Source organism: Cryptomeria japonica, chromosome 6, assembly GCF_030272615.1.
Source record: "Cryptomeria japonica chromosome 6, Sugi_1.0, whole genome shotgun sequence".
NCBI classification, from domain to species: Eukaryota; Viridiplantae; Streptophyta; class Pinopsida; order Cupressales; family Cupressaceae; genus Cryptomeria; species Cryptomeria japonica.
The window spans coordinates 121,081,774-121,109,075 of record NC_081410.1 but is presented as its reverse complement, the minus strand read 5'-3'; the positions used below and the strand labels follow the sequence as shown (position 1 = coordinate 121,109,075).

Sequence of the window (27,302 nt, the reverse complement as noted above, 5' to 3'; positions counted from 1 at the left end):
GGGTGGAGACATCATTATTCTGCCAGAGACTTTGCAGGATGTCAAGACATCATTCACCCAAACCCTGCACACCTCACCGAAGCCGGAAACGTCTCTGGGACGGGAGACGCATCCTGGTCCCAGGGACCCATCCCAGGGGTCCGAATATGTGTCTTCGGGTAACCCTATCTGAAACTCATGGTGACCATGAGGAATACAACAAATAAGACTATTAGAACAAATATTGATTTTTATGATAGCCACCCAATGGATCCTGAGTTATCCAATGAAATGAGAAAAGGATTCTAAGATATCTCTGAAAACTCTTCAACCAGATTGGTAGAATGTAAGAACCTCAAAAGTGGACCAAAAAGATACAAAATCATTTCAGAAAAGAACAATTGCATTAAGGTCATAGATGTGTGTCATGCCTTTAATCCTCAACTAACATATGGAAAGCTCACTTTCGCACTTTGATTCAAAGAGATATCCAGGAAACTATGTGAAGATTAGGCCAACCCAATCAATTCTTTCCAAATGCAATTGATGCCAAAAACAAAATTGATCTTTGGATTGCTGCTTCCTTCATTTGGTTTCAAACTATGCTATTGCAAGATGTCCTTTCGTTTGTTCTTTCTTAGGATGAGAGAAAACCTTCTTAAATTACAGACCTTGCCAATTTCCAACTCTTGGTTTTGTTGTTATTGGGAAATTAATCTCCCCTTCTTGATTTACCCTAGAATTTGCCCACAATGATAGTTATTAATGATATTAACTGTTGGTATGAGAAATCTGGATCTGATCTATGACAGATCCGATCTTGGTTTGTAGTTGCTTCTTACAAAAATCCTTGCCCGATTTGGATTCTTGTTTTCTCTTATTAATTGCTGCAGGTGTCTGAATCTGTATCAATACCGATTGCTTTGATGCCTTGTCCATTTGAGTCTTCCTCAATATATACCTCAATGGATCCATGAAGATAGACATCTCTTGGGAAGTTGCTGCCCTTTCAGAAAGGAACATGCCTCTTCATAACTGATCTTTGGTGATATCTTTTCATAACCAATCATTACCATTCTTAATCAAACCTCTTAATGCCTCTTCCACCGCTGGTCAAATTATCGCTATTTGTAATATTTGATTGTTGTTGAATCGCTGTTGTTTCTATTAGTCATTGTTCCTTGAAAAATTATCTCTAATCATTACCATGCAGTCCGATCACCTCTTTTCAGAAAATTGTGAAGTCTTAAAGATAAGACGTTTTTAAATCGGGCTCTTGTTCTCTCTTATTAATTGCTGCAGGTGTCTGAATCTGTATCAATACCGATTGCTTTGATGCCTTGTCCATTTGAGTCTTCCTCAATATATACCTCAATGGATCCATGAAGATAGACATCTCTTGGGAAGTTGCTGCCCTTTCAGAAAGGAACATGCCTCTTCATAACTGATCTTTGGTGATATCTTTTCATAACCAATCATTACCATTCTTAATCAAACCTCTTAATGCCTCTTCCACCGCTGGTCAAATTATCGCTATTTGTAATATTTGATTGTTGTTGAATCGCTGTTGTTTCTATTAGTCATTGTTCCTTAAGAAATTATCTCTAATCATTACCATGCAGTCCGATCACCTCTTTTCAGAAAATTGTGAAGTCTTAAAGATAAGACGTTTTTCTAGGCCATTAATATCTTCATCATGGCAGGGGCATGACAGAAATACAAGTACACAAGCCAGAAGAATATTGCACAATAAATTGTCCTCATGCTTCAAAGGATGGTATCAACATTATACCATTAAAAAATAGCTGAGGCAAGTATAGTAACAACTACTCTTCAGGTTTCCCATTCTTAACTATATCAAAGTGTCACAACAGAAGCTAATCACATCACAAGGAGGATCAATGTTTAGGAATCACATATCCCCAACGTTGATTTGGGATCCTGGTAACTTCAGGGAGCATCCTAACTTGTAATTGCTTGAAGACAGGCAATCTTGGGCAGGGCAAACTATAATGACCCCTCCTAAAAGTCTCTGCAATTTCTTTTAAGAAGGATAGTTTAATAGTAAACTAAAATTAAAATTAATGATTAACTAAGTTTTAATAAAGGTCAAGGGGCATGAGAAAAGTTATGTTCATTAAAGGGAAAAGGTATATAAGGAAGACCAAGCAAGGAGAAGGAAGAACAAAGACTGAAAAAATACATCTTTTATTATCTGACATACTCCTTTATAGCATTTAGAAGGCACCCCTAGTTCAGATCAGGGGACAATCTCGCCCAGAGATTGCATGGAAGTTTCATGTGTTTGACACTTAGAATTGCTGTCAATAACTAATGTACGGTTTTGGAGACCTTTCGAAGACATTCCAATTAACTTAATTTGCTGCAATTGTAATTCACTGCAGATATAAAGTTAACTTATTAGCTGGTGCTGAATATAAGTTTGAATTCTCTGAGCAGAATTCTAAATATAATATATAATAAAGAATCAGACATATTATCTGAAATTCTGAATCAATTTCAGCCAGAAGCAATAAATATAAATTGTTTATTTATAATTTGAGTAGAAATTATCATAATTGTGTGCTTGGGGTTCAGATATATATGAAATTTTCCAAATGCGGCATTGAAAGAGAAAACCTTTCTGGTATTTAGGTGCCATTACCAAACCACAGGTCTCAAAAAGTTTAGAACATGTTGATTCTAGTGAAGACGATTTTATGCTAAGGACATGTTTGGGAAGACCCTGCCCTATGACAGAGACAGGAGGTGTTGCTGCCAAACTAAAAGTCTTCAAACGACTATTGATTGTGTTGATGATAGTGAAGCATAGTTTTTGGCAAAGAACATGTTTCGGAAGATTCTGTCCTGATACAGATAAAAGGCAATGAAATTGCCGATTAAAGTAGATAACATTCTATAAGTTTTCAAAGACAGAAGAATATATAAGGACAGCTGATAATATTGGTATTTCTTGATGATGGCAAGTCAGCAAGAAAATAAAAAATTTCCAGATATGAATTGTACCAGAATCTATTAAGAATATTTAATTATATTTTGTCACCTATATTTAGTTCCTTGTTTAATGGTCATTTAGCTTTTTAGTTTTTAGCTCGTTAAGTGTTAACTATTGCTTCTTTATTAAAGACGCATAGTTAGCTTTTATTTAATTTGCTTTTAAGCTTTATTTAGCATTTAACTTTTTAGTCATTCACTTTGACGATTTGTTCTTTTTTATAGAACAGTCTTGTAAACTCTATATATACGTTTGTATATCGTTCAATTAATCTATCCAATTATTTTTCATGGTATCAGAGCATGAAAATTAAAAAAATTTGAAAGATATTTTTTATTAACATTTTTGGAAAAAAATTTAAGAGATTTTTTTTATCTTTTTTTTCTGGGCATGCTAGGGCATTCTTTTCTGGATTTTTTTCTTCGAAGGTTTATTCCTTTAAAAAATCGCAGGGTTCGTGGTTTTGTTTATGCAGGTGTTCTGTGATTTTTTCTCTTGCGTTTTTAGTCTGCATCTTCTGCAAACCCTCGGTGCTTTTTGGTGCGATTTACTATGTTTTTTGCGGATTCTTTTGCCCATGATTTTTTTTCTTCACTACGCCCTCTAAGACGCAATTTTCACGGTTTCCTCTACAATTTTGCAGTGTGATTTTCTCTAATTTTTCCCGATAGCGCGATTCTCTGATTTCTCTCGACGTCGATTATTTCTAAAATCGTTTTCTGTTCTACCGGCAGTGGCTAGGGTTTTCGAATTAGCCTAAGACTGCACGAATTTATTTTCGCATTTTCCGCGATTTTCAAGGTTTCGGCTTCATTTTTTTCCCCCAATTTTTTGTCAAAAATCATTTGATTTTCTCTGCAACCCTATCTGTGAAACCCGAAATCCGACACAGGGTTTTCTGGGTTTTTCCTGCCTTGCTGCTCTAGGGTTTACTTTTAAGATTTTTTTATATAAGAAAACAATCCTTTTTTAAAACAAAATCAGAGGTATTTATTTTGTGCAAATTATTTATTTTTTTCTAATTATTTTCAGGTTTAAATTTGAAGAAAATTTCAATTTCTGGGTTTCTCCCAAACCTCGAAATTTGTGCCTTGAATTCTGCTCCAGGGTTTTAATTTTTTTTGCAGCTGCTTCTATTCTGATTTTTTAATCAGATTCTTCTGTCTCTTGCTTTCACTCGATTGACCTCGTTCAACCTCGGTTTCCATGATAGCATCTTTGACCAACATCATGTACAGTCAAAAGTTCAACAACCGCAACTACAACACCTGGAAACAGCACATGCTTACCATTTTTAGTATCGTTGCCTTAATCAGATTGTTTTGGGCAAGGAATCTCATCCTACAACATCAAGTGATGATCAAGACAAACATGATGTGAAGAATCGAGAGGTTATCATGCTTATCAAACTCTCAATCACAGATGATCAACTCACTCAGGTGCCTTCAAGTAAAACAGCTAAAGAGATTTGGGATCTCTTTAAGGATCTTCATGTACCTGGTATGAAGCTCAATCTAATATCAGTCAGTCAGATTATGCAGCACTCACCACAGCTGGATGTCGCCTTCGGGTTGCACAAGTGCAACATTGTTGAAAGGGAGACTCGTAGTACAGCAGTTGTTGGCATTGAGGATCATGGTCTTGATAGCCTTGTTGATTCTAGTAGTTCTCAGGAGCTCGCCATGGCAGCTAGGAGTACTTCCATCAACACTCTTTAGCATCAGCGATGTGAGCATTTGAATGTCCACTATCTCTCTCAATTGGTTCGAGAGGATCTAGTTGTAGGACTACCAAAGATTCAAACTCAGAATCATGGAGTTTGCGAAGCGTGTCAAGCTAGAAAGCAGCATAGGACTTCGTTTTCAAATGGAGACGCTTGGAGAGCATCCAAGGTCTTGCAGCTCGTTCATGCAGATATCTATGGTCCTGTTGATGTATTTTTTATGCACATGTGAACACAAAATAAAATACCAAGGTATCTAATCCTCTCTTGAACAAAGTTTCCCCGAACGCTGAAGATTTCGCCTAAGGATCATTCGAGAAGACTCCAAGGTTCTTATATGTAGGGTCTCTACGTGTGGATATTTCTTGTGGTATGATGTGATTATGCTGGAATCAAAAGGGGACTTACATTCGACTGCCTGAGCATTTAATCTCCTGGAACTTGAATCCTATCTACTAGCTGGAAGATAAAGAAATGGACAAAGCATAGGGTTTAAAGAATCTATTCTAGGACTTAGAATGCAAGGATATAGATGAACGACTAGGTGGAGTCCTATTGGGCTAGGTTTCACCATCAAACTGAACAATTCAACACCAGCTAAGTGCGATCTTCTAAGGGATGCTTCGAATATGTCAAAATCGTACACCATCATACACTGATCACCATTCAAGTTAATGCATGAACAATAGACGCGTAACGACTTGAGATTAAGCTCATTCTATGCCAGTTGACCATGCAAGGCGCACTTACAATCAGCAAGAGGCTAGTGGTTTGGACTAGGCGGATTCCACGTGAGTGCATTCAATAACTTCCTTCATTCAATCTAATTATTTACCATCTAAAATGAAGATTCAACAAGAGACCATGCATATTGCAAAGAAACGACATTTCACCATAACTTCAATGAAAATGGAGTTCATTTACAATTTAGGCAACAATTTCTTGCCTTCTCCTCCTGATCCATTCTATTCACTACTCTAGCTACTAACTCCTAGCTATTAACCTCTATTAACCAACTATTAACTATTCTCTAACTATTATTAGCTAACTCTTAACTATTAACCCTTACAAATGAAGAGCCAGAGCTTTATATAGAGAGCTCTTTACAATTCAACGGCTCTGATTGACTTACAATAATGGCTAGGGTTATAAGATGGAAACCCTAATTAGGGTTTGTTACAACAAACTCCTTTAGCCAATGAGAAAATTGCATTCCATGAGTGTGGACCAATAGATGTCATGGGTAGGTGCCTCGAAGTTTGTGCCATCACTGGTGAGTCAGGTACATTGAATCTAGACATGTTGAGGTGGACCTATCTGACTGGAAGAATAGTGACTAGGATGCCACCTTGTCTTGTGTTTGTGCCTTGGTTGATCCTCCTCTGTCTTTCATGCGATGAATGATGTACCTCCTTGACTCCCATGTGTTTGATGAAGCCTCCTCATTGTCAAGTTTTCTTTCTCTAGTAGCTCACCTCGCCTTGAAATGTTTATAAGATCTTTCTTCTTAACATCTTGTGGTTTCTTCATGTGGTAGAATGAGGTCTTGAGGATAGCTTGCAACTCCTCGAACACTTGAAGTCTTCCAATGCTTTAGAAGCACTTTGAGTCCTCCTCCATGCCTTTGAAGTGTCCTCGATAATGATGAAACTTGAAGACGTCGCCCTTGTCCTGGCCTGGTCTCCCTCGAACTTGATTTTGTTGATCTGCAAAACAAACAAAAGATGATTAAGTATACATAATATATCCATTCTACAATAGCATTTCTTACCTTAAATCATCAACAAGAAGGCATTAGACTGAAATTCGCTCAAGATCTTCTCCAAGGACAGGCCCTATAGTGAAATTCGCTTTGGACCCTCTCCAGGGACAAGCCCTATAATAAAATTCGCTCAGGACCCTTTGGAAGGGTCAGGAGCGAAATTTGACAAAGTTGCTCAATTAGACCTCGTTTTCAACATTGCCTTACCAAGATCAAGTCATTCGCCTCCAAAATTGCCTAGGAATAGGTTTTGCTCAAGGACCTAGGCAAAATATTAGACCTCCTAGGAATTTCGCTTTGGACCCTTTGGAGGGGTCAGGAGCGAAATTTTGCATTTTAGGCTTAATTCACACATTCCTTTAGCCTTGAACTTCACTTGACCTTTGAATCCCTTTCTCCTGAAGACATCATTGATTTGACCCCCAAAAAGACCAAAAAGAAGGATATCGCTTTGGACCTTGGCCAAGGACAGGACCTATAAGGAAATTCGCTCTAGACCCTTTGGAAGGGTCAGGAACGAAATTGGTATTTTAGCTCAAATTTCATCATCTCCTTGCCTCAAATCTCTTCTCGAGGCAAGAACACATTAATCCCTTCCCAACCATGCCATAGGAACAAAAAATCTTGGTTTCAAACATAGAGCAAAATAGAGGTTTTAAGAAATTTCGCTCTGGACCCTTTGGAAGGGTCAAGAGCGAAATTCTTCCTTAAGAAGCTCAATTCACACTTCTTTTCTCCTTTCTTTGCTTTGTATTTAACTTGTCAAACCTCCTACCACCATCAAGTCAACTTGCCATCAATTTAGCTTAAAATAAGGTTCTTTTAGTGCATCAGGCAAAATTGGGGAGTCCTAGGATTTTCGCTCTAAACCTTTTGGAAGGGTCGGGAGCGAAATTGACATTTTTAGGCTCAATCCACATCCAACTTGCCTTGAACTTGCCCATTCCCCTTTATCTTATCATATTTAAGCTAACTTGCTCTTAAAGTGGTGTCCATTTCAACATTTTGGCAAGGATTTAGGCTATCCCAAGGATTTCACTCTGGACCCTTTGGAAGGGTCAAGATCTTGAAAAAATTTCGCTCTGGACCCTTTGGAAGGGTCAGGAGCAAAATTTGCAAAATAGGGCTTGTCCTTGAGAAAGCTTTCTCCTAGCTTGCTTGTTTAGCTTCAAACCATCTTAGGAAAATACCTTGAAGGCAATTTGCTTTAAAATTGTGAGGAAAATCCATGTTTTTGGGGAAATTCGCTATGGACCCTTTAGAAGGGTCAGGAGCAAAATTGCTCTTTCAAGCTCAATTCCTCCTCATTTTCATTCATCTTGCTTTAGACTCGTCTTTTTGAATCCTTTCCTTGCCATGCATGTCCACTATTTGATGTCCTTAGTGAAGAAATAGGCCTTTTGGGGAATTTCGCTCTGGACCCTTCGAAAGGGTCAGGAGCGAAATTTGCAATTATGCTTAAATCCTTCACTTTCCATCACATTTCTTCGTTTCACACATCAATACTCTCTCAATCACACCATAGGGATAAGATATATGAGGCAAATTATGACCAAGAAGAGAGATATAAGGAAATTTGCTCTAGACCCTTTGGAAGGGTTAGGAGCGAAATTTGACATGTTAGTCTCTCCGTCAGGATTCATATATGGAATATAACATTTAAGTATAAGTGACATTTAATTTAAGTTATATTCCATATATATTGTCAGGATGTATGAGAGTGGTTTCGAACCTCCAGAAGTTATAATGCAAAATCTAGTTTTTGGAGGATTCTTCAATTTTCCAGACAGCCAAATTTCAGGATCAAGATGACATTCCAAACTTAGCCAAATTTGAGGACATTTGAGGATCAGGATGACATTCCCGACTTCTCAAGGCAAATTCGCTTTGTCCTTGATATAAGGGATGGGAACTAGGAGGACATTACGCATTCAACCAAGGTTTGATTTAGCAACTTGAAGTGCGATCGGATAGTACACAAAAAAATACCCTAGGAATGATCTAAATAACCCCTAATCACTCAATTGAACTGACCTCTTGAGGAGATCCACCTGACTCAAGCAGAGCCTGCTATCCTAATGAGCCCCCTAGCGACTCTTCAATGCAAAGACTAATAGCCAAGACCAAGCAACCAAGCAAACTAAACTAACCCTAGAAAGCAAAAAGGTAGGGGTCCCCATTTGCAATGGGGCGATGTGTGAATACGTCACAACAGAACCCATGAACACTCCATCAATCACTGGATGCAAGTATTTTCTATTCTTTGTTGATGATTTCAACAGACGCATGTGGGTGTATTTTCTTATTCAGAAATCAAAGGTGTTCACAATGTTTCAGAAGTTCAAGGCCTTAGTGGAAAAAGAGTCTAGCTGTCAAATAGTCACTCTTCAGTCCGACAATGGAGGGAAATTTCGTTCTACAAAGTTCACCAACTTTTGTGCATCACATGGCATTAAGCGTCAGCTTACCACACCTTAAACCCCTCGACAAAACGGTGTTGTTGAGCGCAGGAATCATACAGTCACTGAGATGGCTCAGTCTATGTTGGAGCATAGAAATGTTCCAAAACACTTTTGGGTGGAAGCGGTCTTCACTGCAGTCTACCTTTTAAACCGGTCTCCCACAAAGGTCATTAAGAAGATGACTCCAGAGGAAGCTTGGTCTGGTAGGAAGCCCAAAATCAATCATTTGAAAGTTTTTGGCTCTACAGCTTATGTTTGGATACCAGATGCCAAGCGCACCAGACTGGATTCAAAGAGTAAGAAAATTGAAGTTCGTCGGCTACACTGACAACCATAAGGCTTATTGGCTGATTGATGTAGACACTAATCATCTCATATTGAGTCGAGACGTAGTATTTGATGAAGAACGAGGGCCTTTTCAACCTTCTCCTAATTTGAGCACTGAGAATCAACCTCCAAAGGCTTCAAGTATGGGTGTTCCCCTTCCCTTATCTCCACCTAATGGGAGGGATTCAATTGACTCTTCAATTGTGGGCAATTTTCCAGGTAATCTTCTTCATCCTGCAACAGATGTTGGTAATTTTACCCTCCTGCCTAAGTGGTGGGCCAAGACCATTGGTGATCTTCATGATGATGAGCTCATTGAGGGTCGATCAACTAGAGGTAAGAGCAAGCAAAACATAGCTAATTTTGCTCTTATGGCCAACATTCACAGTATTTATGAGCCTCAAACATATACAGAGGCTAAAGGTGTACCTGGGAGGGAACAAGCTATGGCAGTTGAGCAACATAGTCTTCTGAAAAAAAAACACTTGGGTATTGTCGGATCTTTCTCCAAGGAAGAAGCCCATTGGCTGCAAATGGGTGTTTAAGTAAAGTATAAAGTTGATGGAACCATTGATAAGTACAAGGCTCAGTTAGTAGCAAAAGAGTTTTCACAGAAGAAGGGCATTGACTATGAGGAGACATTTGCTCCCACAGCCAAGATGAGTACCATTCGGCTTGTCCTCACTCTCTCAGCTCAGTTTGGATGGAAAGTCCATCAAATGGGCGTCAAGAGTGCCTTTCTCAATGGTGATTTGCAGGAAGTCTACATGACGCAACCTCTAGGTTTCAAGGTTGTTGGTAAGGAACACCAGGTATGTAGACTAGTCAAAGCACTCTATGGCCTCAAACAGGCTCCTCGTGCATGGTATATAAAAATTGATAAGTACTTGATTGATCAAGGCTTTCAGAGGAGTCCTTCTGATCCCAATTTGTATGTCAAGCAAACTGGTGATGATATTCTATTTCTAGTCATCTATGTTGATGATCTCATCATTACTGGCAGTGCAACACATTTGATCAAGCAGGTCAAACAGAATTTGTGCAAGAATTTTGACATGATAGAATTTGGGACTTCTCCATTATTGTCTTGGTGTAGAAGTTTGCCAAACTGATAGCCACATATTCATTTCTCGATCAAAGTATGCAAGAGCCTATTGGATAAATTTTGAATGCAATATTGCAAATCTGCATCTACACCTATGGAGATAGGGCTGAAATTATCAGCCTAATCAGATTCACTTGTGGTAGATGAATCTTCATTCAGACAACTAGTGGGCAGCCTCATCTATCACACCACCACTAGACCTGACATCAGTTCTGCTGTGAGCTATATTTCTCGCTTCATGTCAGCCCCAAAAGCTGAACATTGGGTTGCAACGAAGCGTGTGCTAAGATATAAGAAGGGCACTCCTAATTTTGGCATTCTATACAGCAGAAGCAGAGATCCTAGGCTGGTTGATTTTACAGACTCAGATTGGGCAGGTTGTATTGATGACAAAAAGTCAACCTCTGGGTATGTTTTCAGCTCGAGTACAGGTGCAGTCACATGGACCAGCAAGAAGCAGCAGGCAATAGCTCTTTCCTCGACTAAAGCAGAGTATCGGGGAACTGTTAAGGCAGCATGCAAGGCAATTTGGACATGTAGGATGCTTGCAGACATGCATATGTCTCAACCAAGACCTACTCCCTTGTTTTGTGATAATCAAGGGGTTTTGAATTAGCCAAGAATCCAGTCTTCCATGAGGGGACCAAACATGTGGAACTACATTGTCATTTCATCCACAAGCATGTTGAAGATGGATCAGTGATATTGCAGTACATTCCGACAAATTTAGAGGGCAGATTGGTGTGATAGATAGAATGACCATTAAGGGAGGGTATTAGAATATTTAATTATATTTTACTCACCTATATTTAGTTCCTTGTTTAATGATCATTTAGCTTTTTAGTTTTTAGCTCGTTAAGTGTTAATTATTGCTTCTTTATTAAAAACGCATAGTTAGCTTCTATTTAATTTTCTTTTAAGCTTTATTTAGCATTTACCTTTAGTCATTCACTTTAACGATTTGTTCTTTTTATAGAACATCATCTTGTAAACTCTATATATACGTTTGTATATCGTTCAATTAATCTATCCAATTATTTTTCAGAGTCAGATACAAGGTTGAACTGCATGTACAATTAAGATTTGATTTTCTGGGCTTGAAATCATCTGAAATTGTAGTTGTTGCATACACCAAGACAATCCCCCATTGGATGTGGTGGCTTTCATGATAATTCCAGCAGTAACAAAAATTTATCTACATTTTTCAGAGCTTTTTACCTCTCCTAAACCCTAAATGACTGTCCAAAACTATCTTTTAGTTTCCATTTGAACAAAAACCCTAGCACGTGTGACAGTGCAATGTTGAAAATGCGGGCCGATTTGTTATAAACGGTGAGACTTTTCTTATTTGTCCATTCTTTCCTAAATGAGCTCAAAAGTGAAATAAACAAATACCATAATAGATTATTTTATCTTCCCATCAGTTGTATTGTTTTAAACATGAGGATTTTGAAGTTGCAAAAAATTCCTTGCCAGAAATATTCTTTGCATCACTTGTAGATTATTGTTTCCAAAAGAAGGGTTTAAAGTTGCAGAAATTTCCACATGAAAAATATTGTACAGGATAATGCATTTTCACAACCAGCTCTACACAATGCACTCCCAGCTCATTGGATTGAAGTTGCACCTTTCACATTTGGAAATTTGCAAAACTTCAAAGCATCATGTTTTAAACGGCACATATAAACCATCATATACAAAAGTTTTCAAATTTGCATTATTGAAATTTTTTTAAAAAGAATCTCTCATAGTTTTAAGCAAAGCAGCAAAAATCTTTTGGAGAAAAAATTGGCAAGCCAAAAGTATAAGATTTTTTATTCAAATGGGGATTTAATTGAGAAAAAAGTGGATTTTCAAAAAACCTGGAAAAAAAACCGTGAAAAAACACAAAAAAAAGAGATGATATAGAGCTATAGAAAGCAAATAAAAATGCAGAGACTGGGGATTGAAACCCCCAGAAGGCTCAAGGGCAGCATTAACTACAACATTGTATATAGTTTTCAAATAACTTAAATTAACATTATTGATTTTTTATTTCTTATTTCGGTCTTATTTCGAAAACCAAAATAATGAAAGATCATATTTCTATACTTTAAACACAAAAATAATCTTTAGGACTGTCCACATTGTTGTTCCTCCAAGAAAGTCAGCACTCCATCTTCTGTTAGATATGTGTCCAGTACAGGCTGGGTTTAACTGTAGTTCAGAATTTATTCGCCCAATTTCAACATGCATCCTTTGGATAATTGCGTTAAAAACTTAAATCTCATTTAAAAAATTAGGATTTTCATTCAACATTGTATTTACCATGAAACAAACTCTCAAAACTTTTAATTCAACATTTACTATGAAGAATTTTCATTCAAGTTGAACTGATTTACCACCAAATGGCTCAACAAAATGTTTGAAATTTTCAATTGACGATTTGCCACCACAAATATGATACAACTTGAAAGCTTTCTGCATAATAGCTGGTGTTTTTATCAGCAGCGGGTCCATAAATCATACCTCTTTCCATAACTTGGACTCCGACGATACCGTGGACTGCGACTTCTAGGTCGGCCGCCATAGTCTGCCCTGCCCGATCGTAGATTACACTCACGTGCAAAGTGGCCAGATTCGCCACATTTATAGCAGCTAAGATCATCTCCTCCTCTTCCACGACTCCCACGTGCACCTCCACCAGAACTGCGGGAAAGCTCAACCCTCCAATCATTCTTACCTGCAAACAGACATTATACATAGAACCTTGTAAGAACTTAAGAGCAAACAAAAACATTGCAATAATCTCAAATTACCTCATATACTGGTAAATTTAATATGTACCAAATAGTATGTGCTTCACAATATGCATCACTGCCCTTAGTCATTACTATAAGTATAAAGAAACTAGTTCCATTTCAGAGTGAGTAGATTCACATCAATCTTAGAAAATTCAAGAGTTTCCTTGATTTCTAAGGCAGAAAATATTCCAGGAATGATATGTATCAATCTGGTGTTCATTTTAACATTAGAATTATTATCTTTCACCAGAAATATCCCCCTGCCATATGTTGTCAATAGTTTAAGACTTCATATACCTTACTCAAGCAAATATACCCAAAATGTTTTATTATCTTCCATGAAGTAACAGTTTGTCCCATCAAAGGTTAAATTGACTTCTGCAAATGCTAGGAAATTGTAGGAACATCTGAAACTGTGGCATGGAGCCAAAAGAGCATGATGTATATAAGAAAAGCACCCAGAAATTTATCAAAAAGCATTAAGTTAGCTTATTCTTAATTAAACAATTTGACACCAGCTTAGGTTAATAAGGACCAATTGATGCTAATCGGTTTGTAAAAAGTTTACTTCATTGATTGTTTCAAGATTCAGATGCAGATTCAAACACAGGTAACAGATCATAGCCCAAATCACAAAAAACTATAGGAAAATAAAAAGATGATATTTCATGGCAACATAACAACTGCAACCTGCTTTGCTTTAATATTACTCATCCATCAGACAGAAGAGGGCCCATCTTTCTCTTGTAGAACAAGACCCCAATTATCTGATAAAAAAGAAGCCATAAATAGTATTCAGGTTCAATCATACACCTGATGGATGCACATTAAGGAAAACTCACAACAAACTAATCAATACAAAATGGTAACATAACACCACTTCTGACAGAAAAGTTTACTACAAAATTATTCTACAGTCCATGGATGACAACCAATCAATCAATCAAAACATATTCTAGGCCAAGAAATATAAATAGGTGTAGTAAGCATCAACCAGTAAACACACCAGATATTATGATCCTGACACCTACATCTGTAAAAAATCTCAAACGGTACAAAATACATATGCTTGGACAATACAAAATTGATAATGCATGGTCCCACTCCTTGAGGTACCCCATGAATCCCAACGGATTAAAATGTTAGATGTTCAATACAAAATAACACCATACATTATAGTCCTGAATCCTGAATTACACCAATAATAATCTTAAACATTATGAATGTGAATTTGCAATGCAAGAAATTAATGGTTTTGTGAACAATCACAGTATTGATAACAATTTGAAAAGCATAATGCTCTATTATAACAGGATATGTATCACTCAGTTCCTTTTATTACATCCTGAATATAATCATTAAGAATGTTCAAATATGGTGTGGTATCTACTTATTGAGCATTGCACAAAAAAGCCACAAAGTTTACACTCAGAGTCTTTCACACGACCACTTGTAAATTCAGTTCCTGAGATGATACCAAAATCATTACTCTGAAGTTGGAATCTTGACCACAAGAATTTGTCATGAACAGTGGATATTAACAAGAAAGTGGCTATCATGAATCACTCACAATTTAAATTTGTTCCTGTTGTCTTCGCAAAAGAACCTTGAAGATTATAAAACTCATTCACTCAAGAATATTGTATTCATATAATTAATGCAAGTAAATCTAAACATATGCTCATACACACCATATAACATAATAATCCCAAACAAGTAACAAAAATAATCACCGCTACAGTGAGAAAACAATATAAAGCAAAGATATGTTTACATACAAAGTCAACATAACTTTATAAGAATAGACCAATACCAGGCACACCAAATCTGAAAAAAATGAAATTCGAGGCAGTTAACCTACAAATAGAAAATACTTTTGTTTCTTTATTTTATCCAAGTATAAAAGAGAACATAACAATTTTCATAGTATAAAAATTGTATCATTTAAAACATAATTTGAAATATCAAAATCATACCATTCAAACCCCGTACAGCATCATTTGCATCCCTACGATCCTCAAATTCAATGAAAGCAAAGCCAGGTGGTTTCCGAGCTACCCACACACTGCAAATTGTCAGAGGGATTACACAAAATAGCAGTTAAAAAAGGTGAATGTCCCGTGCATTCAAATGTAAAATCAATGTACATTTCCCCTTCATAAAATTATATCTAAACCAAAATCTCAAATAATATTAACATTAAGATAAATTTTGAATTTCTAGTTCAGTGTGATCACTAAAAAATCCAACATCATTAGTTCACCAAGAAAAGTTCACACATTAGAGAAAGGTCACCAAATGCTAATTGGCACTTGATATTTTCAGATTTTCTGCTTCCATTATGTTAATCAGAAATAAAAACTTTACTGTGAGATTGTCTATTAGACTAAGCTCAAAGTTGAGGGATCCAAAACACTATTTGTAACTTGACTTTTCTTCTGATCTAAAAATCTGAAGACAAAGAAATACAAATCAATCATCAAAAACATCCAGGTCAAAGGGCAATGCCTTGTAGATTTCTGAATTCTATTTTTTCATCTTGAATCTCCCTACAATAGAGAAGAAATAGAAACCATCCTCAGTGACTGTCACTGATAATGTCTGAAAATCTTAAAATTATTCTGAGACAAACGCAGGTAAAGAAGAATGTAATATTTGCACAGAGTTGGAAATGAATTGCCAAAAATTAGATTATCAGAAGACTAGCATGGAGTCGTGCATCAGTAGGGATCACATACAACCAATTTCAAATGTCTTATACTCAAAAAAGCTGAGTGTTATGCATGGAAAAAGGGGCTAGCTCACAAATGCACCACAATCACATCACAGAAGCAAATGTCTTCCTTGAAAATTTCTCAGCAAACCGAGAAAAAAAGATATTTCAATTTCCCAAAATATAACCAGCAATATATCAGGTACATAATAAGCAAAAAAATTCAAAAAAAAGAGAGAGAAACAACTATAATAAGTAATGTTTTATATTTAAAGCCATCCTAATGGCATGGAGAGTGAGATAGTGAAAGTAAAGAAGAGTATCCATGAATTCTAAAATATGGATCTTTTCTTGAGGTCACTAATTACGGTGCACACTGCATAGTGTGTTACCATCAGGTTGAAAATTTGCCTATTTTGCAACTTTTACCTTATAGCTTTGCACTTATATGGTGTCCACATCCCAAGTCACAATTAGGCATCATTCAGCCCATTTACTGGCCTTTGTACCAATCAAGGATGTGTGAAACCTGGAGAAAAAGCCTTAGGAACTCACCCCCTTTCAGCTCCAGGAATTTAAACAGTTGAATCACTCAGGTCACTAGCATCCCCTTGATGCTCACATCCGGATACAAGTGTCCCCCAAATGCTTGTGTCATGTTCAAATTTTAGGTCTTGGCTCTAAAAACCATTGTAACCCTAAATCTTACTATGTTTTCCACAACTATCTTGCACAATCTCACCTATAAAGCTAGTTTTTCTCTTGTTTGATAGGGTTCATTGGGTTCACTTGATTTTCAGTGTTCACTCAATTGCTCACTCAAGCTATCTGAAATTCAAAGAAGACTATATTTATGTTGGTTCAGCTCCGACCAAGTGCTAGAGGTAGTGCACAAAGATAGAGGATGGAATATTGGAAACTGGAAGCCCCCCATTGTGCCACAAAGCCATTGATCACCTTGAATCCTTCTATCTTCATTCCCTTCCCAACAATCATCCTATTTCCCTCCAACCACAGCTTCTCCATTTCTCTCTAACCCTTTGATGCCTTGCCCAAACCTTTAGCATTTTATTACTATGCAGGTTTAGAAGACTTCTCTTATTCCTTTTCTCTCTATTTTTTAAATTGTATGATCTCCACTATCCTCTTTTCCCTCATCACTTAGGGTGTGTATTCCAGGCACTTGTTCTTCAGCACACACCACAATTGACACCTACACTAGGGTTTTCAAACTCAAACATTCCTATGTGCTATTGTTAAGGCTTGAATAAGCCAAATAGAAGAGCAACTGAGGCAGTTTCCCATAAAACAAACTCAAACTTTTTTCTCCCCAACTTTAGCTGAATAGATCTCTATTCTAGAGCATGATACTCAAATTTTGAACCCATAGTGAGCATCAGAGAATTTTAGCAAGCATTTACAAAAATATTGAAGGCTATCAAACTCATGGACACCAGCATCCAGAAAGACACCAACTCCTGAGTGCAAGCAGCAACACCCATTTTGAAAAGTGCATAGATTCAAAAGAAAATTTCCAAGGATACTTTGCTTGGCCTCAGTTTTTTATCAGACGTGTCCTAACCTTTTTCTCAGTTTTTCTTCAGGAGCATAGTTTCAATTCTAATTTCCATTCCCAACTCTTGTATTTACAGTTTTAAAAGAGATTAGTGTAGCTTTGATTTGAACATTGTTAATAATCTGGTTTATTTCATTGCTAAATACATAGAAAGAAATTTATTTATTTCTAAGAAAAAAGTATTAGAAGCTAAAATTTATTCTTTCTGTTACTTCAAATTCAAAGTTCAAACACTCAAAATCAATTGTAAAATGCAAATGCTAGACCATAGATGAACTACTCTCCACTCGACAAAACTCGCCAAGGCCTGAAAAAAAAAACTCGTGAAAAACTCGGTGAGAAACTCAGTAACTTAAAAACAAGCTTAAATTTAATTAAAATGCATTTTTTTTGCAAAATTTAATGAGAAGATGCATCCAATGAGTCAATAAATGAGAACACAAAAGAAACAAGCTGATTCTAGATATATTTAAATGCAAAGTGTCTACAAAACTGCATCCTCATGAGGAATGCTGATGGTTGAGCTTGGAAGCAAAATAGTAAATAGTTTTTGTAAAACCAAAAGTAAATACATCATTACAATTACAACTTCCTCTTCCCGACTCTAGCAAAAACTAGGGGAGAGGTAGAACTAGAGGGTCTAGTCCTAGAAGTCTGCAGTGGGCGTGACTATGCCTCCTCACTCGGTACGGCTGGCTTGTCCTCCATCCTGGATGAAGCTATGTCTCCACCTGATTCTGGCATTGGCAATGGCTCCTCATCCTCTTCCTCCTCAATGTCATCCAGCGTGAAACGAAAATCCACCCCCCTCCTCCATAGCCTGCCTCTCCAAATCAGTGATGTCATCCTCGGAAAACAATGGAGGCTGCTCCTGTGATGTCCAATCACTGTAAGGATCTATATCAGTGATGTCAAATCACTGAAACGAAAATCCACCCCCCTCCTCCATAGCCTGCCTCTCCAAATCAGTGATGTCATCCTCGGAAAACAATGGAGGCTGCTCCTGTGATGTCCAATCACTGTAAGGATCTATATCATCCAAGTCAATTGGACCACCTTCTACTTCATCTACCTTCCTTACGCGCAATCGAAGATTATATTGCACAAGACAAGGTCATTGAGGCATTTCTATGCTAACTTGCTCCTCTTCTTCGTGTGGATTGCTTCAAACAAGCTCCAATTGCGCTCACAATTGGATGAACTACAAGGCTGACATAAGATTTTGAGGGCAATTTTTTTGAGATGTGGGGTATTTCCACCCCAACTTTGCACCAAGCATCTGCAAATTAAAATTAGGTTGAGAGTAGCACCCCTCGCCAAGGTCTGAGGGTGAGAAAGAGAGGGGTAGAGAGATAGGTCTAGATCTTGGGGGAGAGAGGAGAGCGTGAGATGGAGTGTGGTAGAGAGGGGGATAGAGGAAGAGTGATAGTGAAATAGATAGGTCTAAAATTCGGGGCAGATAAAGTGAGTGAGATAGAGAGAGCGAAAGAATGTTGATAGGAGCATACTAATTACTGAAATTTGACTGTCAAAAATTAAAAGATCTTCTAAAACCTATAATTTGCATAAAAACTCCTAGAGATCTGAAACCACTCTCAAACATCCTACCAATATATACATGAAATATAACTTAAAGTATAAGAAAGAAAAACGTTATATTTCATGTATATATTCTGATGAAGAGAATGAAACTGACCTAAAAAAACAAAAATTGATAATTTTTTTACGTGTTTGGGCCTCTTTTTTTTGTGTACCCGAGTTTTTTATAGAAAATCGCCAAGTTTTTTGCAAAAAACTCAATGAGTACTCCACAATTTTTTGCAAAAACTCGGGTGAGTTTTTCGGCGAGTAAAAGTTAGAAAAACTCACAAAGCAAAAAAACTCGACATACTACAAATAAATCCAAAATAATATATATACACTTAAAGAAAAAATAAAACCAAAACCAAATATATAAAAATTAAATTAATGAAATATAAAAAAAGGTCAAAAAAAAGAAAAAGAAAAAAAATTAAAAGAAAGCATGAAATAATTTATAAAATTAAAGGAACGTCACTTTTATCCTATGTGGCACAATTATTATGTTAACACTTTGTTTTGTTAGGTAAGATTATACAATGGAACTTGCAAAGGAGTACTAACAGTTCAAGTTAATTTTGGGAAAGAATTAAAAATATGGAAAATGAGACACCAGAAAAAAAAAGAAAAGCAAGGAATTAATTAATGTAGCATAAGGAGATATGGAGTGTTGTCAAAGAATGAAAGTGCAACAATTATAACTGTAGGAAATTGAGTTGTGAAATTTGTCAGTAATGCAAATAACAAATGTAATTATGTAAACAAATGTGGGGAGAGTACAAATTCATGAGGAACGTTTGAAAATCACAAAGAGGCACCACACCCACAAAAATTTAAAATGAAATGCAGACAATAAATGAAGAAGACATGAATGTGGAATCCTGTAGAAAAAAACAAAAGATTCTCTAACTATTCTTATTTTTCTTTATCGGAAAAAAAAAGTTTTAAACTCAAAGAATAAAGAGCAAATAAATGCAAAGGCGATATTGAAAATGAGACAAGAAAACTCACACTATTTTCTTAATATTTTAAATTTTTAAAAAACAAGATTTTCAGGAAAACTGGGACACCGACCAAAATCAAACATATCATGATATATTGTGATATTTTCCTGATATCTGCTTTTGTGAATCAAACATTAGAAAAGACCAGCTTTTTGTAGGAAAGGGATAGATAGCTCAAGCAAAATATTAGCTCGGGAAAAGTTCAAAATAATTCAGACAAGTTGTCACAACCGAATAAACACAAAGTCAATTGTATAAAAAGGAACTGATTGCAAAAGCATGCACACAGTGACAAAAGAAAAATTAGAAAATCATAATATTGATAAAACAAACATAAAATGAATATAACTATAAAAAATGTCAATATCAGCATTTTGCTTAATTTACAAAAATTCATTGAAACAAGAAAATTTGCCAGATACTCATGAAATAGTTTGAAAAGATTGCCATCAATTGTGCACTTTACAACATTTCAACAAGTGAAATTTGGCAAAAAAGATCATTATTCAATGGTAGTTTAGTTTCCCATATTACACAAGGGAAGAGGGCCAAGTTCTTTCTGTAATGTCCCTTGATGGGGTATACCTGGTTTTTGCCCAAAGTAACAATTCCAACAACATAATTTGTTTACAATTAATATTCTATAATTAAATCATTTAGTAACTATTGAACTTCTAAGTAAATAAGCAATTAAAATTCAAAAAAAAGGATAGAAAATGTCTCCTATTTGGATTCATTCTACAATTCCTAACAATCAATTATAGTAGGGATTGGAAGGGAACGCATGATAGGGCACCCGGAGATTGTTCATCACAACTAAGCCCAAGAGCATGGAACGTCCAACCAAGACAATTTGAACCCTTGGCCCACAAGTGGTAGGAACTCTCGTCCATCCAACATGGGTGGTGTGCTTATATTGTGGAACCAGCCTACTAGCTCTCCCTTCCATATCTCCTTTCTAACCCATACATGATTGCTTTTATTTTATAGTTTCAGTTCCAACATCGAACAATAGTAGGGATTGGAAGGAAAAGCATGAGAGGACACCCGGAGACTGTTCATCACAACTAAGCCCAAGTGCATGGAACATCCAACCAAGACAATTCAACCCATTGGCCCACAAGTGGAAGGAACTCCCGTCCATCCAACAAAGGGGCGGTGTGCTCAATCATAGAAACGGGACTCGCCTAAACTCAGCGAGTCCGAGTCCGAGTCATACTCGTCGAGTCTCTAGGACTCGGACTTGTCCGAGTCTAGCAAGCAAACTCGCCAGACTTGCCAAGTTGGCGAGTTTGGCTCAAACTCGCCAAACTCGACGAGTCCCAAGCCCCAAACTCGGCTTCTAGTTGGGTTAGTAAAATGACAAAAAAAATACATTTTAAAAAGTTCTTTTTAAATGAATGGTATTGTCTTTGTTCACTACAACCTTCGCCTGAGAATGAGAAAAATTAGGGTTACAACATGTCAGCCAATAGAAAAATAACACCTGACACCTTTATTAAATAATAAGTTTTTTTGGCCTCGCAGGGCGCTGCCCCTCGACCCCGCCCTATATCGCGACAGGGAGCGCCTGAGAATGAGAAAAATTAGGGTCTGACACCTTTATTAAATAATAAGTTTTTTTGGCCTCGCGGGGTGCTGCCCCTCGACCCCGCCCTGTATCGCGACAGGGAGCGCGCAAGGCGTGCTGCCCCTTGACCCCACCTTGGGGGCGCTGCCCCCAAACCCCCGTCAAAAAATATGGGGGGAAACTGCATCAATATAAGTAGGGAAAATTTAAGCTCCAAGTCTGACACTGATTGGATCGACCGGGTAGATATAGAGGTTGAGACTGTAGCCATGGCAGAGGAGGAGCGGAGAGCACGAGCACATACAGGAGATTCAGAGGCGGATAGTGACACGGATGTTCCTAATGTTGGTGAGCATGGCATGGTGTCATGAGGAGCAGCTATGGTTGTCGAATCATCCAGGACCTACCTTAGACGCCTTCACAGGGGGCTGGAACCGGAGGGTGCAGGCTCCTCTGAGCCATAGGCTTGTAGTTGTATTTACCTTTGGTATTTGTATGAAACATTTGATGATAATCATATGATGACATGGATTTTTTATTCCATGAGTTTTGTAATATTGTATACATTTGACAATATTTATATATCTATGTTTGTTATTTCCTTCAGCTACAATTTGCGTTTATGCTTATGTGATTGATGTATACTTGTGTATGTAATCAAATGAGCCGAGTTTGATGATGTTATTGTGTCTTTAAGGTGTATTCAATAAAGGGTGCCTGAAACAAGTTTTAAATCTTAAAAAATCTCTAAATTTCTTGAGTTTTTCACTTTCCCGAGTCCAACCAAGTCTAAAGCCGAGTCTGACGCCGAGTCCCGAGTCCGAGTCCAAGTCGGCCTTGCCGAGTCCGAGCCGAGTCTGAGTCCCGTTTCTTTGGCTTAGATTTTGGGAACCGGTCTTCTGCCTCTCCCTATCATATTTCATTCAATTCCACCTATCATTGCTTGTAAGGCAATAAATAAATAATTTTACTAATTATGGAAATATAAATAGATTAATAAACTCATTAATATATATCATCCATCCATATTGCATACCAATTGCTTGCTGGATTACCAGTCTACTGTTTACTGATTGCAGATTTTTATATATGATCTGATCTCTTTGATGGTTTCCTTTGAGTGCCGATCTGCTATATATATCCCTCAATCAGTAATGGAGGGTTATGTCCTTTCACAATCACAACCCTCCCAAAAGTGGTGCTTCTTATAACTGATCGTTGCCCCTTCAGTAATAAAAAGCTGCTGTTTAACTTATTTAAATCACTGTCTAAGTGTAAGCTCCCCATCAATGATTAATAACACACATATTAATATAAGCACAAATCAATTCTCTTTTAACACGCAAATCTTTAAAATATGCCTTAACTTATAGTTATTTTGTTGTCTTCTATATGGATCACTGTATATACACAAGTTTATGCATCAATGCTGACTTTAGATTGCTGTACTTCAATGTGATAAAATCGCTGCCTTTTGACGTTTTCTTTATATTAATAATTTAACATGCTAATTGCTGTCTAATATAGACTTTAATTATAGCACTGCCTGACTTGGGCAATTAGTATTTAATCATACAAACTGCTGCTTTATACATTAGTCCTTTAACCTAAATCACAGAAAACTGTAAAGCCTTATAAATAAGACAATTTTCTGAGCATTGGCATTTTTATTTTCTTTCTAAAGACAGTGTGAGAATATTTCCTGGCAGGGGTGTGACACTTTCCCTACAACTACAACCATTCTCCCTTTTACCAAAGCACTCTACATCCTGGCTTCTACCTCTTTGAAGCCATCTTTGCAATGAACTTTTCATTCCTTTTGGACAGTTTCCGCATTCTTTTCCTTCTACTAAGATGAAGGGAAACAAAATCTAAACATAAAATAATCTCTCTAATTTCAGGTCTAAAATTGTCATGGATTGAATATGTCAGTGCAAGTAAGCCTTCAGTATCTTATATTAGGCCCTCTGGATTTATTGCCTCCAGATGGACTTTGTTTGGATGGAAATGCTCCCCTTTATAAATGCTCTTCAGGCTTCTTTATTGTTTGATTTGAATATCATAATGAAATTTGAAAAGATCAAGAAAAAAGCCTAGTTATAAAAATCACTCCAACTATTTATTTTAACTGTGCTTCTTTTCCATACCAGTCGTCTTCAAAATAGATTTAGCTGCCTAATGATCCACTCCACTTATGGATGAAAATTTCTCCATATTTAATTGGCAACAACTAACAGGTAGGGTAGCTTGTACATGTATCAAGGTCTAGCCACAAAATTGTAACCAATTTTGACAGTACTTGCATGGAACTAGACTTGTCCCAAAGACCAACCTGTGAAAATAATTTCAGGGTTTGGTTGTTTATAGACTCAACTCTGACTATGCAAAAGTGGAATGCCATGTACATGTATCAAGGTCTAGCCACAAAATTGTAACCAATTTTGACAGTACTTGCATGGAACTAGACTTGTCCCAAAGACCAACCTGTGAAAATAATTTCAGGGTTTGGTTGTTTATAGACTCAACTCTGACTATGCAAAAGTGGAATGCCATGTTCACAGCTTCACAAAAAATGCTCCAATATGTCAAACATTAAGGCACAAATGAAGTCATTTTGATACCCAGAAGAATAAAGTCATTGAGGAATCTCACCATATTCTTTGAATGAACCAGTCAAATCAAAAACTTTCAAGCTTAATTCTCAACAATGAAGAATCTAAACGGCACCATGTTGGAGGACCAAGGAACTAAGCAGAGGAAAAATATCACCAAATTATTTGAATCACCCAGTCATATTGAGAAATTTCTAGCTTCATTCTCAAGATTCTAAACGAAACTGTCTTGGAGGACCAAGGAACTATGTAAGTAGAGATTGTTGAGGCTCCACCAACATAACTACAAACCAGGAATTCTCTTGCCATTCTGATCAAAACTATATTGACCAGGGGGTGTGGGTGATTTCAGAAATCCAGGGAAAACTCAATATTTAAGCAACAACCACTAAGAATCAGATCTTTAAAAGTTGTTTGCATAAATACAAAATGGAAGGAAGCTTGAATACATGGAAAAAGTAGGTTAGCTTCTCTGACATTAACAATTGGTAGTCAATGGGGACAGCAAGCCATTACAGCAGAATGCCAGATAATACAGTTCTCGGTCTTTTCTATCTGCAAGACTGCAGCCATATTGCTTGTCTGATTATAGTAGATCCACTGTTTGGGGTGTAGCTACCCCCCTCCAGGGCATGTGGAAGTGTACCAATTTACAGCAAGACGTTTGTTTGCACCTTATATTATTTACAAAACACATAGATTCAACAGGTACGCATCTCCAACCTTCAGTTTTCCATCCCTGCCCTGTGGCATTATCCTATTTACATGACACTCTTAGGATTTTAGAAATATATATATATATACTGTTTGCATTCCTGTGATCCTCTCACCCTTCAAAAAGTAGAATTTGTGGAACAGAGCTGAAAATACATTTTTCCTCTTAGTAAAAAGGAAAGGTTATTCCATGAGGGAATATACAATGATAGCAATTAATGTAAAAGTTTTGAAATCTCATGTTACAATCTACAATATTTCAGAGAAAGGGGGTTTCGTCAAGGACATTACAACTAAAGAAAGCTAGAAAAATCTTATTTAAATACATTTAAAGGAAAATAATTTTAAAACGATCGCCTTTTAAAACAAGCAAAATCTTCCTATAATTCTCGAAAGGGGTCATCTCTTTTGTATTATACCTCGCTATCCCTTTGATCTATGATCACCAGAAAAGGTAAAGGTAAAGGTACTTTTCGAGGTCTCTGTGCAGTGAGACAATTAATCGTGTATGAGATCCTCTTATACAAGGGTTCGTGAAGGGAATTGTTTCATTTATTTACCTTAAATTGTTTCGAGGTTCACGAGCCTATCTCCCTCCATCTTCAAGTGTCTCACATTCATTGTGGATTACACATGCATTCACCATCTAGCCAGCTACCCTACGGACACGCTCACATCAACTACGATAATAACATAACCCTAACGTTAAAGGTGAACGCAATGAATAGCAAGGAAAATTGGCGGTATATCGATCGACATGGGATCTTTACTCATGCTGCATTATACTCGGTACACAGTCAAAGGCCTCAAATTTGAAGAGAAAAAAAAAAAAGGAAAAAGAAAAAATATTTATTCAAAAACAATCCATAAAACCCTAGAAACCCTAAATAAGAGCTTAAACATTGGTAAAATCACTGTGTTACGGAAAGAAGAGAGAAAAACCCACCTGCGCAGTACACCAAATACTCTAAACTCATCCTCCAGCTCCCGCTCGGTTACACGGGGATCCAAATTCCCCACGTATATGCGAGCCATTTCTTCTTAGCTTGACTAACTTTCAACTACGTCTTCCAAGACAAACAATGGTAAAAATATTAAGCAAACACTGATTTGGATCGCTAGGCCGATTTCTGAGACAGATATAACAGAAAATGGGCATGTGAAGAAATAAAAATAAGGCCAGAGTGACGAGCTTAACTACGGAGGTCGAATACCACCAGAGGAGATTTGGAATTTTAGAAATAGAAAGAAAAAATGGGTTAACAATAAAATTGTTCCACAAAATTTTTTGAAGTCCGATTGACGAAACTCCATGTAGCATCGTGGAGGCTCTTTTTAAAAAGTGTATAGCATTGTTTTGGAGCCATGTGATCTAATTTCATTTTTTATTTTTATTTTTTAATTTATTTGTATATATTTCTATTTTATTAGTTGGATTATTTTTATTTTTTTGATAGGTAATAAGTATTTTGAATTATTATTATTATTATGTCCTTCCCCATTCTATGGAAGGCCAAGAGTTAACCAGTTAAGCTCAACCCCTTGGACTTATTAGTTGAATTATTAATGCATTTATTGGATGCATTAGTTCTTTGAGGCTAACCAATCATATTGGAGTATTTTGAAACATTCATATTTATTTGTATAGTTTTGTTTAGGGCACGTTTTATTAAAATTTGAATAACACTATTTATCTTTTTTCTTATTGATCTATAAAAATGTATTTTTATTTTTGTTAAATGGTCTAATATTTTATTTATTTACAACAATCCAAAATGATAAGAATCTAAGGAAATCTTATTTTGTTCAGTGAAATGTACCAAAATGTAAATAAATTATACCAAAATCTCAATAAAATATTATGGCATGAGATATGTATCCCTAAGAAATGTCATTTTATTCAATGTATATTTATTTCTATTTTTGACAATTATGTATTCCTTCAATGTATTGAATTGTTTGTAGAGGACAATGTACAGAAAATGGCCTCTGGCATCTGTATTCTATTAAAGTATAGGTGACAGTAAATATCAACATACAACTCTCATATTTATTTCTATTTTTTACATTTTTGTATGTCTTGAATGCATTTTATTGTTTATACAGGACATCGTACAGGAAATGGCCTCTCGTATTTGTATTCTATTAGAGTCTAGGTCCCATTATTGGAAAGGACAACATGAATATTATTATTTGTACTAATGCATACATATCCATTTTTTGTGCAGTTGTTGGCGGTATTAATTTGCCCCCTCTAGAATGTTCATCTGTATTTATCTGTTGTGGCCTCTGTATTTTAGCAGTGTTGCAAATAGTTCTTTTTCTTTCCTCATGTCAGAAAGGATTGACTAGTAGTTGCAAGAGGTGTGGAACATAGT

At 36.6% G+C, this 27,302-nt stretch overlaps 1 protein-coding gene across 4 annotated transcripts in view; it reads right to left on the bottom strand.

Moving 5' to 3' along the window:
• Positions 1-26,201, bottom strand: part of LOC131053726 (serine/arginine-rich splicing factor RSZ21) — a 36,420-nt gene extending 10,219 nt beyond the window's left edge. The window contains exons 1-3 of one of the 4 annotated variants that reach the window (XM_057988346.2): positions 25,871-26,201; positions 15,134-15,222; positions 12,883-13,096 (exon numbers count right to left, since the gene is read on the bottom strand). In XM_057988346.2, coding sequence (XP_057844329.1) covers positions 12,883-13,096; positions 15,134-15,222; positions 25,871-25,959 — 392 coding nt within the window. In that variant the 5' untranslated portion in view covers positions 25,960-26,201. The remainder of the gene's footprint in view (positions 1-12,882; positions 13,097-15,133; positions 15,223-25,870) is intronic. The other 3 variants (XM_057988345.2, XM_057988348.2, XM_057988347.2) reach the window with 3 other exon arrangements.
• Between the last annotated feature and the right edge of the window lie 1,101 nt (positions 26,202-27,302).